The sequence below is a fragment of the Mustelus asterias genome, chromosome 3, assembly GCF_964213995.1.
Source record: "Mustelus asterias chromosome 3, sMusAst1.hap1.1, whole genome shotgun sequence".
NCBI classification, from domain to species: domain Eukaryota; kingdom Metazoa; phylum Chordata; class Chondrichthyes; order Carcharhiniformes; family Triakidae; genus Mustelus; species Mustelus asterias.
In genome coordinates, this window is record NC_135803.1 from 142,669,252 (window position 1) to 142,685,365 (window position 16,114).

The 16,114-nt window shown below is 46.9% G+C and overlaps 1 protein-coding gene across 1 annotated transcript in view; it reads right to left on the reverse strand.

Moving 5' to 3' along the window:
• Positions 1 to 1,229: 1,229 nt before the first annotated feature.
• LOC144485102 (uncharacterized) overlaps positions 1,230 to 16,114 on the reverse strand; it is a 95,066-nt gene continuing 80,181 nt past the window's right edge. Inside the window, exon 4 of the mRNA XM_078203376.1 lies at positions 1,230 to 4,040. Within this exon, the coding sequence (XP_078059502.1) occupies positions 1,978 to 4,040 (2,063 nt within the window). The 3' untranslated portion in view covers positions 1,230 to 1,977. The remainder of the gene's footprint in view (positions 4,041 to 16,114) is intronic.

The window sequence follows — 16,114 nt, forward strand, 5'->3', positions numbered from 1 at the left end:
TGGTAGCAAAAGGCTCTCAGTTAATATCAGTGGATCTGCATCTTGATGCTCTCTCCACTCCCATTGTTTTGTTTCTTAAAGACTGGATTAGTTGTAAGTATTCGCATTCCAACCATTATTCATGTAAATTGAGTCTGTGTCTTTATAAGTTCTGTTTGTGAACAGAATTCCCACTCACCTGAAGAAGGGGCTCAGAGCCTCGAAAGCTTGTGTGGCTTTTGCTACCAAATAAACCTGTTGGACTTTAACCTGGTGTTGTGAGACTTCTTACTGTATTCAATCAGGAACACAGTGAGCACTGTTACAAACAAGAGAACTGAACAAACACTGTATTGCAAAACTCGTCACAGCTGGCGAGCCCATCAAATAATAAGCTTGATTAACTGAGAAGCGAAACTCTGTAACTGTTTCCCTCCAGCTCTGAGATTCCCCAGACCAGGAGAGGTCCATAGTGCAGAGGACACTTGTTGCAGTTCTGTAAAATAAGTAGAATGGGTCTCTTTCCCTCTGCCTCTATTGCTGTTTCTCTCTCTTTCTCCCTCTCTCTCTCTGCTGTGGGTAGAATGTATTTCTTTCCCTCTGCCTCTATATCTGTTTCTCTTTCTCCCTCTCTCTCTCTGCCACGGGTAGAATTTATTTCTTTCCCTCTGCCTCTATGTCTGTTTCTTTCTCTTTCTCCCTCTCTCTCTGCCCCTATTTCTCTCCCCCTGCCTATCTTTCCTACATTACAACACTTCCGAACTGCTTCATTGTCGGTGAGGGGCTTTCGGACATCCTAAGGGTGTAAAAGACACTCTACAAGTCTTCCTTTTGTTCTTTTTGCCTCTCTCATGCCTGTGTCCCCATCTGGCACAGAGAAGGTGTCCCAAACAGCATCTTCCTGTGTTGGATCATTCTATGATCCTATTTTACCACAGAGGTGACTTTCTGAGGCAACCATTTGCTCTTTGGACGGAGTCAATGCCGTGTTCCATAACAAGGGTATACAAGATTTAGGTGACTGATGGTGAATAATATGAAGCCTCACAACACCAGGTTAAAGTCCAACAGGTTTATTTGGAATCATGAGCTTTCGGAGCACTGCTCCTTCACTCACCTGATGAAGGAGCAGTGCTCCGAAAGCTCGTGATACCAAATAAACCTGTTGGACTTTAACCTGGTGTTGTGAGACTTCTTACTGTGCCCACCCCAGTCCAACGGCGGCATCTCCACATCATGGTGAATAATATGAATGCTTGATATTTTCCTGGACCCGTGCTGAGGTGTCCTCGGGAAACGTGGCATGTTAGTCTCCGTGACACAGACCAATAAAGTGCTATTTAATCATACAACATGTTCCTTCAAACTAAAAGCACATGTGACGGATTTTTTTTTTAACCGAGATAAACAGTATTTCCTTTGCAATAAGAATTAATCTGCTCATGATCAAAAACCACCTCCTTTTAACAGATTTTTGGTTAATCTCTTTTCACCACAGTTGGGGATTTTAAGATTGGCATTTGTTTCAGATGCAACCCTTATCTTTAAAAGTGACTTTTGTTTCGTGTTCAAATGAATAATCAGTGACAGCGAGTGAGTTTTGAAAGGCAACACACTAATAAGTCACAAAATAAAAGGCTTGGTCGTATGAAGTAAACATTCTCCGGACACCCCCGGCCTCGTCCGCGGCTGGGATTCTCCGGTGCTGCTACGGTGAACGGAGTCCTGGTTGAGCGCCAAATTCTCCATTCCCGCTGGCAGCGATGGGATGAACATAGTCGGTGAATCCCGGCCCATTCGCCTCAGAATCACACTAACCAAGTCTCATAGAATGAGGATGAAGTATTGCTGGTCCTTTTTCTGCATGACCTGTAGTTCTCCTTTCAATCAATGATAAAGTAAGCATGAGCCTTTTATTAAAAATAATGCAAAATACCTTTATCTTCAACCTGGTATTTTCCCCCAATACTGTTAAAGAAATCGATGTCTGTCCGAAGATTAAAGTTCAATGGTATCACTAGAAAGACTGACATCGTCAATCACTCTTATTTCTATAAAACTTTTTTGTGCCTCAATGTCAGCGTCTTCTGCCTTCAATGTTACTTCAGAATTGTCCAAACTCTTGTTCTGTGGGAGAAGGCTCTCACTAGCCGGGTCAACAGAGGGGACACTCTCTCCAGAGGAGGGATTACGAGTCCATGAGTACCAGTGGATTCCAAAGGATGTTTTAGAAGCGCTATCCAAGGAGCTGCTGGAGGCTGACCTGTGCAATCTACTGGATGCCTGAGTGCGCTCGAGATCCTGGGTGGAGTGTCTGGGCATATCCATCTGGACGTTATTTAGCGAGCTGCATTTGGCAACGCTGTACAAAAAGTCTGGGTCGCTCTTCCGACGCGTGAAGTCCGACGACGCCACCGCAACATTACCCTGATCGAGAGCTTTGTGTGTTCTCAGAGAGGAGCAGGAGTCTTCCATGGATAAGTAGCTGGGGCATCGAAGGCTAGAAGTGTGAAACAAGCTGTCTCTGACAATGTGCTCCCTGAAAAGAGCTTCGTCAATACTACGGCTAAGATTGATGGGTGAAGGCGGACGCAAGTCGAAGACATTGAGGGACATCACCGACTCCTTCTCAATGCAGATGCTGGTAAAGGAACGACCCATCATTAAGTTGTGCGATTTGGGTCCCAGGACCGGTATTCTGGGCCGGTGATTCAGGGAGATCATGGAGCCATCGTTGTTGCAGTAACTTTTGTTGGGTTTAGGCTCGTTCATTTCATTCAATGTTTTAAGAGGCATGCACTCTGGCTGGTTCCGTATCAGGTTCTTGCAAATGTCATTACTGGTTATCCTGTCCTGGGTTGTGGAAGACCAATCATAGCAGTTGTTCGGGTACTCTGGCACTTCCCTCTTCCGGTAGTGGTGGAAGTATTGAACGATCTTGCTCCAACAGATGTAATCAGGCCGGCCTTGTTGCTGACAGAACGCATAGGAGGTCACAAAGCACATGGCGAATGATATTGCAATCTCAAAACTTCGATACCAAAACTGGAGGAACCACCAAGACCAGTAGAAATGTCCCTTCTCTCCCAGTATTCCATAAATCCATAAGATAGCATAGACCTGTAGGGCACAGCAAAGGAACCCAAAGACACCACCGATCGCCATCACTCGAGAGGAGATCAAAAGCCGCTTTAGGGCCCGCTCCTGATTCTGAAGATCCAAGGATTCTTCGTTGCGGATGGTAGGTTTTTGGATTTGCCCAATTGTGGCTTCAGAGCGACTCTTGAGTTTACGATAGGTGAGAAAAAATGCAAAGATTAGAAATGACCCCCATGAAACCGAGAAGATATGGAGGACTATGTTCACAGCAGGATTCAGCAGGGAGTACAGGAGATCCCCACTTATCAGCACAACAAAATGGATGACCGCAATCACTGCCAATAAGGCCGGGCTCTGGATTTTTGAGGAGAGCATTTGCAGCTTACCCGTCTTCAGCAGAAGCAGTATAAGAATGCCAAAGGTGGTGATGAGAAGGGGAAACGTAACGTTATACAACACCAAGCTACCGACCGGAGGAAGCTTGGACTTGCTGCCATAGGGATCAAAGAACAAGTACACAGCTCTCAAGAGGGCCAGTGCAAATAGTAGGCCGTTAGCCGCCATGAGGTAACCAACATCTGGAGTGTACAAAATAGGAGAGCCTATCAAATTAATAAGAGACAGCAACATGAGGATAACGAACAGTATTCCCGCCCCATACACATGCATTTCCCAAACAAAGCCCAAAGTCCGTTTCAAATCATTCCACTGAGCTAAAGTTTTATTGGAGACGCACTCTCTATCCCATGAGGAGCACAGTTGGGAATAAGATTTATTTTCATCGGAATGATTGCCAATGGCAGCCTTTGTGTCTGGCGGGTGGTCTGGTTTCTGGGCATTGTCTGGTATGACATTTTTCCGTCCTGGTCCTTGCTGAATGTCCTGTTCTTTGGAAGAAGAAGCGTTGACACCAATTGAAGTATTGGATGCTATCTTCATGGTTGGACTTTGTCCGTTGTTCCCTGTAAAAGATATAGGAAGAGGACATCGGTCACATCATTTTGGAGCTTTCTACAAATCATGGCATACAGCATGGGTAGAGCATCTTTCAAAGCTAACTGTACACTGGCAAAGAATCACATGTGAGGGAGGCGATGGCCTAGTGGTATTATCGCTAGACTGTTAATCCAGAAACTCAGCTAATGTTCTGGAGACTTGGGTTCAAATCCTGCCACGGCAAATGGTAGAATTTGAATTCAATTTTAAAAATCTGGAATTAAGAATCTACTGATGACCATGAAACCATTGTCAATTGTTGGAAAAACCCATCTGGTTCACTAATATCCTTCAGGATTAGGCGGCACAGTGGTTAGCACTGCTGCCTCACAGCGCCAAGGACCCAGGTTCAATTCCGGCCTCGGGTAACAGTCTGTGTGGAGTTTGCACTTTCTCCCCTTCTTTGCATTGGTTTCCTCCGGGTGCTCTAGTTTCCTCCCACAGATGTGCGGGTTGGGTGGATTGGCCATGCTAAATTGACCTAGTGACAGGGGGATTAGCAATAAATGTGTGGGGTTATGGGAATAGAGCCTGGGTAGGATGTGGTTGGTACAGACTCGATGGGCCTGATGGCCTTCTTCGGTATTGTAGGGATTCTATGCAAGGAAATCTGTCGTCCTTACCTGGTCTGGCCTACAAGTGACTCCAGAGCCACAGCAATGTGGTTGACTCTCAACTGCCCTCCAAGGGCAAATGGAGATGGGCAATAAATGCTGGCCAGCCAGTGACGCCCATGTCCCACGAATGAATAAAAAAAAGTTACATATAATAATTAATATGTTCACATTTATACTCAGTATTCACATTAGTAGCTTCAAGATCATTGGACACCTAGGGGCCTGATTTTACCATTTTGAGTCTAAGTGCTGAATCTGGGCGTCAAATAGATCCGCGCCTGGAATCCGCTTTCCAGCGCGCCCATACGCATTTTGCCGGCTCCGGTCCGATTCGCGCTATGGGCGGGGCTTAGCGCTGCCGGAATGATCGGAGCTCTGAACTGCGCTTGCGCAGTTCGAAAAAAAATCCGAAGCAGCGTGCCTGGGCGGGGAGAAAAAAGCAGAGAGAGCGGCTCTCTGACCCAGATCATCTGAGGGGGGGTGTGGGGTGGGGTGGGGTGGGGGGGGGGGGGGCTGGGGGGGTGGGAGGAGGAGAGGGGGCGGGGCCCAGATCACCCTCTAGGAGGGTGGGGGGTGGGAGGAGGAGAGGGGGTGTGACGGGTCCCGCCCCCTCTCCTCCTCCCACCCCCCCCACCCCCCCCAGCCCCACCCCACCCCACCCCACCCCACATCCTTCCGTTAGCAAGATAAGCTGTATGTTCCTCAGCTAGATCCACTTTGGTCAACACAAAGATGGTTCTTCTGCCTTGTGGTTCCATCTGGCTCAGCAAATCAGTTACAATCCTGCGTTCAGCATCTACTGAACCATCTTGGATACAAAGGATAATGGCATTAGCGTTCTGCATGTAAGCCTTGCTTGTGCTAAAAATTATATCCTTGGTGTCGGCAGCCATTCCTGATGTTACAGTACTGATAACACCAGGAAGATCGACCAATACCATTCATTATCCTTTGTATCCAAGATGGTTCAGTAGATGCTGAACGCAGGATTGTAACTGATTTGCTGAGCCAGATGGAACCACAAGGCAGAAGAACCATCTTTGTGTTGACCAAAGTGGACCTAGCTGAGGAACATACAGCTTATCTTGCTAACGGAAGGATGGTGGAGGGAGACCAGCGATCACGGTAGGTCGGGGGTGTGCTCTGCCGAGGGGGGCCTGCCTCCCAGGGGGTTCTGATCCGGGGGGGGGGGGGGGGGGGGGGGGGCGGGGGAGTTCTGCCGGGGTGGTTAGCGGGGGGGGGTCCGCGAAGGTTGGGCTTCGGAGGTTCCCCTTCAGAATAGAAATCCGCTTCGGACTTTTATTCTGCAGGTCGCTAAAAGTGCAGATTCAGAACAGGCCAGAAGATGGTAAAGTGGGATTTGGCGGTAGAGTTGGGCGCGCGGTTCATTAAGTCGATTTAAATGCATGCTAATGCATTTAAATCGTCGGGCCGTCCGATTTGGGCGCGGACCGGGCCCACACCTGAATCGGCTGTCGGTAAAGCTGCGATCTGCTTGGAATCGGGTGCGGATCGCGGTATAGGCCAGACGCCGAACTTTACCGCGCTTTCGTGCCCGAAAACGGGTGCGAAGTTTTAGTAAAATCGGTCCCCTAGTCTAGTGAAATTATTTTAGATAATTTTGTTCCTAACTATTGATTTAAAATCTGGATTATTCTCTAGATTGTCCTCTTGTCTGTGGTAATTTGTTGGGGTATCCCTCCCTCAGTATTATTCTGTACCTCTCACAATGATACTTAGTGATTGGGCAAGTTGCCTGAACAAACTGTTCCAACAGATGCATTGCAGCAGTGAAACTTTCCGCAGCTGCCCTAAAGCGCTCTTCTGCCTGAGTAACAGTACTTTCCACAAAGTACTGCACACCTTGAACAGGTGAAGTGAACCAGCCCAAAATCTTTCCTCCAACTCTTGGGATCGTTTCACACTTTGTTAAATGGATGATCACAATCCCACAATAAATGTAGTTGACAATAAGGCTCATTGCTTATGATGCAGACTTGGAAAAAGACACCATGGTCCATTCAAAGATTGCATTGTGGCAAATGTGAGTGAGGGTCTCCCTTCTGTTATCAGAAATTCAGAGATGAGTATGCATTTTGGCAGGAAGAAAATAGAGAGTCATTTAAATAAAGGGTAAAATTCTTAAGGGGCTGCAGGTAGCAGAGGGATCTGGGTGCAACAATCATTGAAGATGGCTGAACAGGCGAGAACTGAACTTCCACAATTCCTTCTTTCAAAACTGAGCAAATGTATAGAGAGTTGTGTTTAATTGTACTGTTCATCCCTCCCCACCCCCCAACCTTGTGACATTCAGTCGATACTGGGAGCTGCGCCTGAAGTTTTACATATTCCTGTCACCTCCAGTGACACCGACTCTCTCAATCCATTACTCAGAATCACAGAATTGTTGCAATTGTTAAGGAAGGGCAGCACAGTTGCACAGTGGTTAGCACGGCTGCCTCACAGCGCCAGGGACCCAGGTTGGATTCCCGGCTTGGGTCCCTGTCTGTGTGGAGTTTGCACGTTCTCCCTGTGTCTGCCTGGGTTTCCTCCGGGTACTCTGGTTTCCTCCCACACTCCAAAGACGTGCTGGTTAGGTGCATTGGCCATGCTAAATTCTCCCTCAGTGTATCTGAACAGGTGTCAGAGTGTGGCGACTAGGGGATTTTCACAGTAATTTCATTGCAGTGTTAATGTAAGCCTACTTGTGACTAAAAAATACACTTTATTTTACTTTAACTTTATTTTAGAGAGCAGTTAATAAAGTATATGGTATCCTAGGCTTTATTAATAGGGGCATACAAGAGCAAGGTGGTTATGCTGAACCTGTACAATGAGAAGTCTCACAACACCAGGTTAAAGTCCAACAGGTTTATTTGGAATCACGAGCTATCGGAGCGCTGCTCCTTCATCAGGTGAGTGGAGGTCTCTCCACTCCGCTCCACAGCTGATGAAGGAGCAGCGCTCCGAATGCTCGTAATTCCATATGAACCTGTTGATCTTTAACCTGGTGTTGTGAGACTTCTTACTGTGCCTACCCTAGTCCAACACCGGCATCTCCACATCATGGGAACTTATGCAAGACACTGGTTAGACCTCAGCTGCAATGTTATGTACAATTCTGGGAGACGCACTGTAGGAACGATATGAAGGCATTGGAGAGAGTGCAGAAGAGGTTCACAAGAATAGCTCCAGGGATGAGAAACTTTAGTTATAAGGATAGATGGGAGAGGCTGGGACTGTTCTCCTTGGAGAGGAGAAGGCTAAGAGGTGATTTGATAGAGGTGTTCAAAATTATGAGGGGGCTGGACAGAATGGATCAGGAGGACACTTGTAAAAGGATCAAAATCAAGAGGGCACAGATTGAAGGTGATTTGCAAAAGGAGCAAATGTGATGTGAGAAAAACCTTTCCCCACACAACGAGTGGTTTGGGTCTGGAATGCACTGCCTGGGAATGTGGTGGAGGCAGCTTCAATCGAGGCATTTAGGAGAGCATTAGATGATTAACTGAATAGAAACAATGTGCAGGGGTATGGGGAAAAGGCAGGAAAATGGCACTAAGTCATAATGCTCGTTTGGAGAGCCAGTGCCGACACGATGGGCCAAATGGCCTCCTCTGCAGTGTAACAATGCTGTGATTCTGAATAAGGGATTGAAAGAACCGGTGTCACTGGAGGGGACAGGAATAAAAATTCAGGCTCAGCTACTAGTACTGACTGGATGTCACAAGCTTGGGGTGGTTGGGGAAAGATGAACATTCCGATTAAACACAACTCTATACATTGGCTCAGTTTTGAAAGAAGGAGGTTCAATTCTCCGTGTGGTGATGAAGTTGTATTATATTACTAAACCAGGATTCATCCTCCCTGTCTACTGCAGGAGAGCTCACCTTCAAACTAAATATAGGCTCCCTCAGCCTCTCATTGACAAGGTCAGAGGGGAAAGTGTTTGTAGTCACATTGCTGCAAGTCATGTTACTGCAACAAGAGAAATAAAGATAACATTTGACAACCATAATACTGCCACCTCATTAATATTGATCTCCAATGAATGAGGACATAGTTGATAATGAAGACATCATAACTGAAGATCTCAATAATATTCCGCAACTGATAGAAATGTGAGTTTTAGCAACCAAGCACTAAACATAGCACTGTGTTATCCACGTATGCATACAGCTGCCAAGATAATTCCAAACAATATTTGAATGTGGGCCGCCGTAATTCATGCTTGCCAAAGAAGATGGATCAGATATGGAGCAGAGATTACTGAGTTTTACAAGAAAAATGCCTCAGCGATAGAATCCCGACAGCACATAAGGAGGCCATTCAGCCCGTCGAGTCTGAACCGGCTCTCCAAAAAGCATCTTACCCTATAGCCATAACCCCATACATTTATCCCGCTAATCTCCCTAACCTACACATCTTGTGACACTAAGGCTCAATATAGCATGGCCAATCCACCCATCTTTGGGCTGTGGGAGGAAATCGGAACACCCGGAGGAAACCCACGCATACACGGGGAGAACGTGCAAACTCCAGATAGACAGTCAACCAAGACTGGAATTGAACCCAGGACCCTGGTGCTGTGAGGCAGCAGTGTAACCACTGTGCCACCCCGTGCTGACCCTACCTTACATGATTTTTTTATCATTGTACCTTAAAATACTTTTTATCTTTGAGTTGTCTCAGGATATTGACAGGCTTGACAGGGTAGATGCTGAGAAGTTGTTTCCTCTTGTGAGAGTGTCTAGGACCAGAGGGCATAATCTCAGAGTAAGGAGTCCATTTAAGACAGAGCTGAGGAGGGTCTGGACAAGGGTCTGGCAGATGGAGTACAATGTTGGTAAATGTGAGGTCATCCATTTTGGTAGGAATAACAGCAAAATGGACTATTATTTAAGTGGTAAAAAAATTGCATCATGTTGCTGTGCAGAGGGATCTGGGTGTCCTTGAATCATTAAAAAGTTGGTTTGCAGGTGCAGCAGGGAATTAAGAAGGCAAATGGAATTTTGTCCTTCATTGCTAGAGGGATGGGGTTTAAAAACAGGGAGGTTATGTTGCAGCTGTATAAGATGCAGGTGAGGCCACACCTGGAGTACTGACTACAGATTTGGTCTCCTTACTTGAGAAAGGATGTACTGGCGCTGGAGGGGGTGCAGAGGAGATTCACTAGGTTGATTCCGGAGTTGAGAGGGTTGGCTTATGAGGAGACTGAGTAGATTGGGACTAATTGGAATTTAAAAGAATGAGGGGGGATCTTATAGAAACATATAAAATTATGAAGGGAATAGATAAGCTAGAAGCAGGGAGGTTGTTTCCACTGGCGGGTGAAACCAGAACTAGGGGCATGGCCTCAAAATAAGGGGAAGCAGATTTAGGACTGAGTTGAGGAGGAACTTCTTCACACAAAGGGTTGTGAATCTGTGGAATTCCCTGCCCAGTGAAGCTAACCTGCGCACCTTTGGACTGTGGGAGGAAACCGGAGGACCTGGAGGAAACCCACGCAGACACGGGGAGAACGTTAAAACTCCACACAGACAGTGACCCAAGACGGGAATCGAACCCAGGTCCCTGGAGCTGTGAGGCAGCAGTGTTAACCACTGTGCCACCCAAATAAGGTCCAAATTTCTACTCTGTCCCTCCACCCCATGCCTAGGGGTTGATAATGCTGAACTTGTGCCCAAAATGGGAGAGAATTAATAACTCTAGGATTGTCATCCCTTTACCTGATTGAATTTTAACCCAATAAGCCAGAGGCAGCTAAGTCCCCCAGATTGTCAAAAGCAATTTTTCCTCCTCTGATGAGGTCTATCAACTAGTGGACAAATCAATTTCCCCAGATTGTACATGCAGTACTAATATTCAAAGGCCAGTGTAACAGGTAAACTGTAAGTCTTCACAGCTTAGTCTTGGAAATATCTGGCATTTTGCTGCCTGCACAGTATTTATTATGGAACATTCCAGGAACCTGTGAAAACTAGCCAGTATCTTTTAACATTAAAACATCACAGCATCACATCATTTTCCTCCTTTGAGCTTGGCCTGAAAGATTGGACCCTCTAAGTTTTGAAGTATGAATGGAAATGGAAAGTAGCTCTTTGACATGGCACCTCAAGTTATTTCTTGAAGGAACTCAGGTCCATCTTTGAAACCGGTCGTGCAAAAATAAACTCGATCTAAGCGAACTCAGAAGGGAACACAATTAAATATTTCTGTCCTCCCCCACAGACATTTGCCTCCTTTGTACTAAAACCAGTCACTGTGCTTGAAACAGTGATAGAATAAAATCCCTAGAGTGCAGAAGGAGCCCATTCAGCCCATTGAGCCTGCACTGACAACAATCCCACCCAGGCCCTATCCCTGTAACCCCACACATTTACCCCACTAATCCCCCTGACACTAAGGGGCAATTTAGCACGGCCAATCCACCTAATCAGCACATCCTTGGAGTGGGGGAGGAAAACGGAGCACACAGAGGAAACCCACGCAGACACGGGGAGAACATGCAAACTCCACACAGACAGCGACCCATGCCGGGAATCGAACCCGGGTCCCTGGCGCTGTGAGGCAACAGTGCTAAACATTGTGCCACCGTGTGCCGCCCTAATAAATGGCACAATTAACCTGTCTCTGTTAAAGATTTCTGTTTTTGCACAGTCTGATGCTCAGCAGGTTGAGCGAGGCTTGCAATCTGTTTTGACTTCCCGATGCCCAGATGTGAACCATTCACAGCTCAGCAGTGATTTGGAGTCTTGAAAACGCTCCTCAGTGGGAAAGCGGTGAGTAATGTTGTTGACTTAGGACTGTATTATTAGCCTCAACTTTAGCAACTAAAGACTTTATATATAAATATGTTCTAAGATCAGACCAACACCATTATTTTACCGGCGTTTAATTTAATTGAGATCTTGCTCAACTTATGATTATTTCTGAAGCTCCCCTCACCAATTCCTGAAATATCATCAAACCGTGTAAATATTAATGAGAATTTTGCAATGATATTTCGGAGACCTCGACATGAGGATAGGATAAGGGATGAGGATACCGAAGGAGGAGGGTATTACTGCTGTGTTGCTGACCGACACTTTCTTACCTAAAGATGCAACATTAAAAACCACAGTGATCTCATAACACATAAAATAACGCTTTTTTCAACAAGACAGAAAGGCAGGGTATTTCTTAAATGGTGAGATGTTGGGAAGTGTTGATGTGTAAAGGGATCAGGGTGTCATAGAACATCGGACATAGAAAAAATACAGCACAAACAGGCCCTTCGGCCCACAAGTTGCGCCAGTCATGTCCCTACCTACCTAAGCTTATATACAGGCTTACCTATAACCCTCAATCCTATTCAGTCCCATGTACTCATCCAGAAGTCTCTTAAAAGACCCTATCGAGTTTGCCTCCACCACCACTGACGGCAGCCGATTCCACTCACCCACCACCCTTGTGTCCTTGTTCATGAATCTCTAAAAGCGCGCATGCGGGTGCAGCAAGCGAATTCTATGTTGGCCTTCATTCCAAGGGGAATTGAGAACAGGAGTAAAGATGTCTTGCTACAATTGTATAAAGCCTTGATGAGAGCAGACTTGGAGAACAGTTTTGGCCCCCTTATCTAAGGAAGGATATGCTTGCCAATAGAGGGAATGTAATGGGGGTTCACCAGACTAATCCCTGGGATGGGCGGGATTGTTTTATGAGGAGAGATTGAGAAAACTGGGCCTGTTTTCTATCGAGTTTCAAAGAATGAGAGGTAATCTCATTGAAACTTCCAAAATTGTTACAGGGCATGACAGGGGAGATAGGTGGGCAACAAAGGTCATGGTGGGCATGCTGCACAAGCTCGTCACCATGAGGGGGCAACACTTGTTACCAGCGATACAAGCAGCAGCTGAGGAAGGGGAACACAAAGAGGAGGAAGAAGAGGTGGGGGAGGCGGTAACCTGCACAGCCCTCTCTGCCTCAGCTGCCCATGAAGAACTCACCTGGTGCCTTTAACTAAAACCCAATTCCCTATTCACCAAGATCCTCGCACCTTATTATTCCCCCGCACTGACCATTACCGTGGTCACAATGCAAAAATAAAACGCACCACAAAAAAATGTAGCAACCTAAACTAATGTTACATTGCATCCGAAAATCAACTAATCACCCTCACACATTCCCCTCGAGCCTGTCTTTCTGCCTGTCCTAACACAAAACACTGTCACCCCGATGGCTGCAGCGTGCTGGGTGGGTGGGTGCTGACTTTCACTGGAGGAGACTGCGGATAGCCTTGGAGGATGACCTCAAACACTCTGAGCCGAGAAAGAGTGGCTACAGCCTGCACAATCTCGCCACAGGCGGCACCTGCCCAGGCTGGCTGGCTGGCAACAGCAAGCAAACCAGTGCAGCGACAGGAGCGAGGGGACGACAAATGCTGTCACCCTGAGAGAGGGCGACTGGGTCATACTTTGCACACTGCCATCCACCCTGGGGAGGGGGTGGACACCATGCTGACCTAGCCTGGCAGCAGTCTAAGCTTCCACTGCGACACTCGCACACTGCCCAGCAGGCTGCTTGTGTTCGAATGCCCTTCCATTGCTCTCACTGCAGCTTTCATGTTGATAACGTGTCGAATTTCGCAGAGTCAATGACACAACAACAGACAACAAACCAGTTATTTTTAAACATCAAAGGCTGCTTTTCTCGGATTTACTTTTCCTGACACAGAGTTTGAGGCGAGTGTCACACTGCTGTGTCAGCTCTGAGTTTAAGGTGTAACTGCCTCGTAGCCAGTGGAGGATATGGGGTGGATTTTCAAACTCGAGACTGGGAGTGGGATTTGGGAGAATTCCTGCCTTGGTCCACCCGCCTTGGGAGAAAGTGCCCGCAAGGACAGAGCTTTCATTCCTGGGTGTGGGGGGTCAGTGGTGGATCTGGGAACAAGGTCGGAAGCAGCCAGAGGGGCTGCTGGGTGCCAAGGGCACTGTTTGGAGGGCCCAGCTTTGTCCCAGTTATAATGAAAGCAGAATGGCCCTCCAGCCTTAACCCCTCATTCCCCTCCACACTCTCTATGCCCCATTCATGACCTTCTTATCCTGCATACCAAACTCTGCCCCTCAACCTACCCCAACATGATCCCGCATACGCTCCATCACAAGTGGGGAGGGGGAGGCGATGGCCTAGTGGTATTATCACTGGACAATTAATCCAGAAACTCAGCTAAAGTTCTGGGGACCCGGGTTCAAATCCCATCACGGCAGGTGGTGGAATTTGAATTCAATAAAAAATATCTGGAATTAAGAATCTACTGATGACCATGAAACCATTGTCGATTGTCGGAAAAACCCATCTGGTTCACTAATGTCCTTTAGGGAAGGAAATCTGCCGTCCTTACCTGGTCTGGCCTACACGTGACTCCCGAGCCACAGCAATGTGGTTGACTCTCAACTGCCTTCGGGCAACTAGGGAATGGCAATAAATGCTGGCCAGCCAGTGACGCCCATGTCCCGCAATGAATAAAAACAAATCACGAGCTATGCCCTCAACTTATCCCAACATGATCCCCCTCCATGTCAATGTATTTCCCTACCCACTCCCCATGGCCCATCATGACCCCCATTCACCCAAAACACACTGTCTCAAAACAATGAACCTTCTAATGATAATTGGATGTGTTTAAATAAAAGGTTTAAAAAAGTGGATAACTTCCCACTTTCTTAAACAAAACTTATTTTTCTGCAGGCCAATAAAAACGTCAATCGTCCTTTAAATTATCAACAGCAGAAACTGTAAGCACTTGAAAACTCTTTTTATTGTGTAAATAAACACCAAAGAATTACCCGCACAGATCAGGGAGCCAGAGCTGTCAGTAAAGCAATGTTTTCCCTGGGTCTTTCCCAGGTGTTTCCATTCTGCAATAGATGTCTGGGTTTTATCAAGAATGTACGATGGCATGGCGGGCATAAGAGGCCATAGGAGGTGCTTGGGGAGCCTATACGAGGGCATGGGGAGTAAATGGTGGACCTTTAGAACTTAGCTTTCAAAGGTTCCCTCATGCAGACAATGGTTCATGGCATCTCTAAAATATCTCTTTGAAAAACTGGCCTGATTCCATGAAAATTGTGGCGTACTGAGACATACTATTCTCAGAATGGAGCCAGCTGGGTTAGGAATACAAAGCATGGGCTCATGCCCCGAACCAGCCCGCACCTTTCAAAGGCACAGTTAAAAATCAGAAGCCCCAGAAATGGCATCATCAGGAATCCCAGAATCGGCTGCCGGCCACCGTTTTCAAATGTCCACGGAGTCTCCCCGACTCCGCACAAAACTGACTTCACCAACAGGTTGCATTGTTCAGTAGCCCACCGAGCAGGAGATATCTCCTCCTCTGTCTGGGCACAACCTGAGTTCACTTACCGGAACAGAAAGATCATTTCCTCCATAAAAACTTCATTGAATCATTGAATCCCTACAGTGCAGAAGGAGGCCGTTCAGCCCATCAAGCCTGCACCGACTACAATCCCACCCAGGCTCTATTCCCATTACCCCACATATTTACCCTGCTATTCCCCTAATACGAGGGTCAATTTAGCATGGCCAATCAACCTAACCCGCACATCTTTGGAATGTGGGAGGAAACCGGAGCAGCCGGAGAAACCCATGCAGACACGGGGAGAATGTGCAAACTCCACACAGACAGTGACCTGAGGCCGGAATTGAACCCAGGTCCTTGGCGCTGTGAGGCAGCAGTGCTAACCACTGTGCCACCGCGCCTCATGTCAAAAAGAATTTCAACTTGGCTGAAAGGATGCACTGGGAAGCACACCAAGTATTTTAGCTTCACGTTCAGTCAAGAGTTTAGGGCTGCGCGGAGAGTAAAATCTTCCAATTGTTTATCCAAATCTAGAATTTTACTTCAACCTGCAATCATCAGTAACATGTTCCCCTTTAACTCTGCCAAGGTTTGATCTGGGCCTCCTCCATTGTATTTTAGTCAGCACTGTGCTGGAAGAGGTGGGCGAGGACAGTGAGGTTGGCGGGGGGGGAGGCAGCCTTTCCACTTTCTTTGTTTAAAATGTCATTTTTATGTGGACCTGTTGCCCATCACCCGTCCTGCCAACGTTCCAATCCTGCCCGACTGTATCAACCCTGCCAGGAACGAGCAGGCCTCCACCTCGGGGTGGGACCCCTCGCGGGTTGCAAGCTGCTTTACTTCACTTTCAGGAGAGTCGAACTGTTTGCTCAAATACTATTGGATACTTTATGCCTCAACGGCAACGTTCTGCAAGCTGAGATTACATAGCACACTGGCCAGCAGATAACATTGCGTTCGGTTTATTTTAAATAGAAACAGCAGTAATGTTAAACGTCAGATAAAAAGGATTGAATAAATCAGTCAGTTCAATGTTAAGGGTCACCTGCAGCTCTGTCTGTCA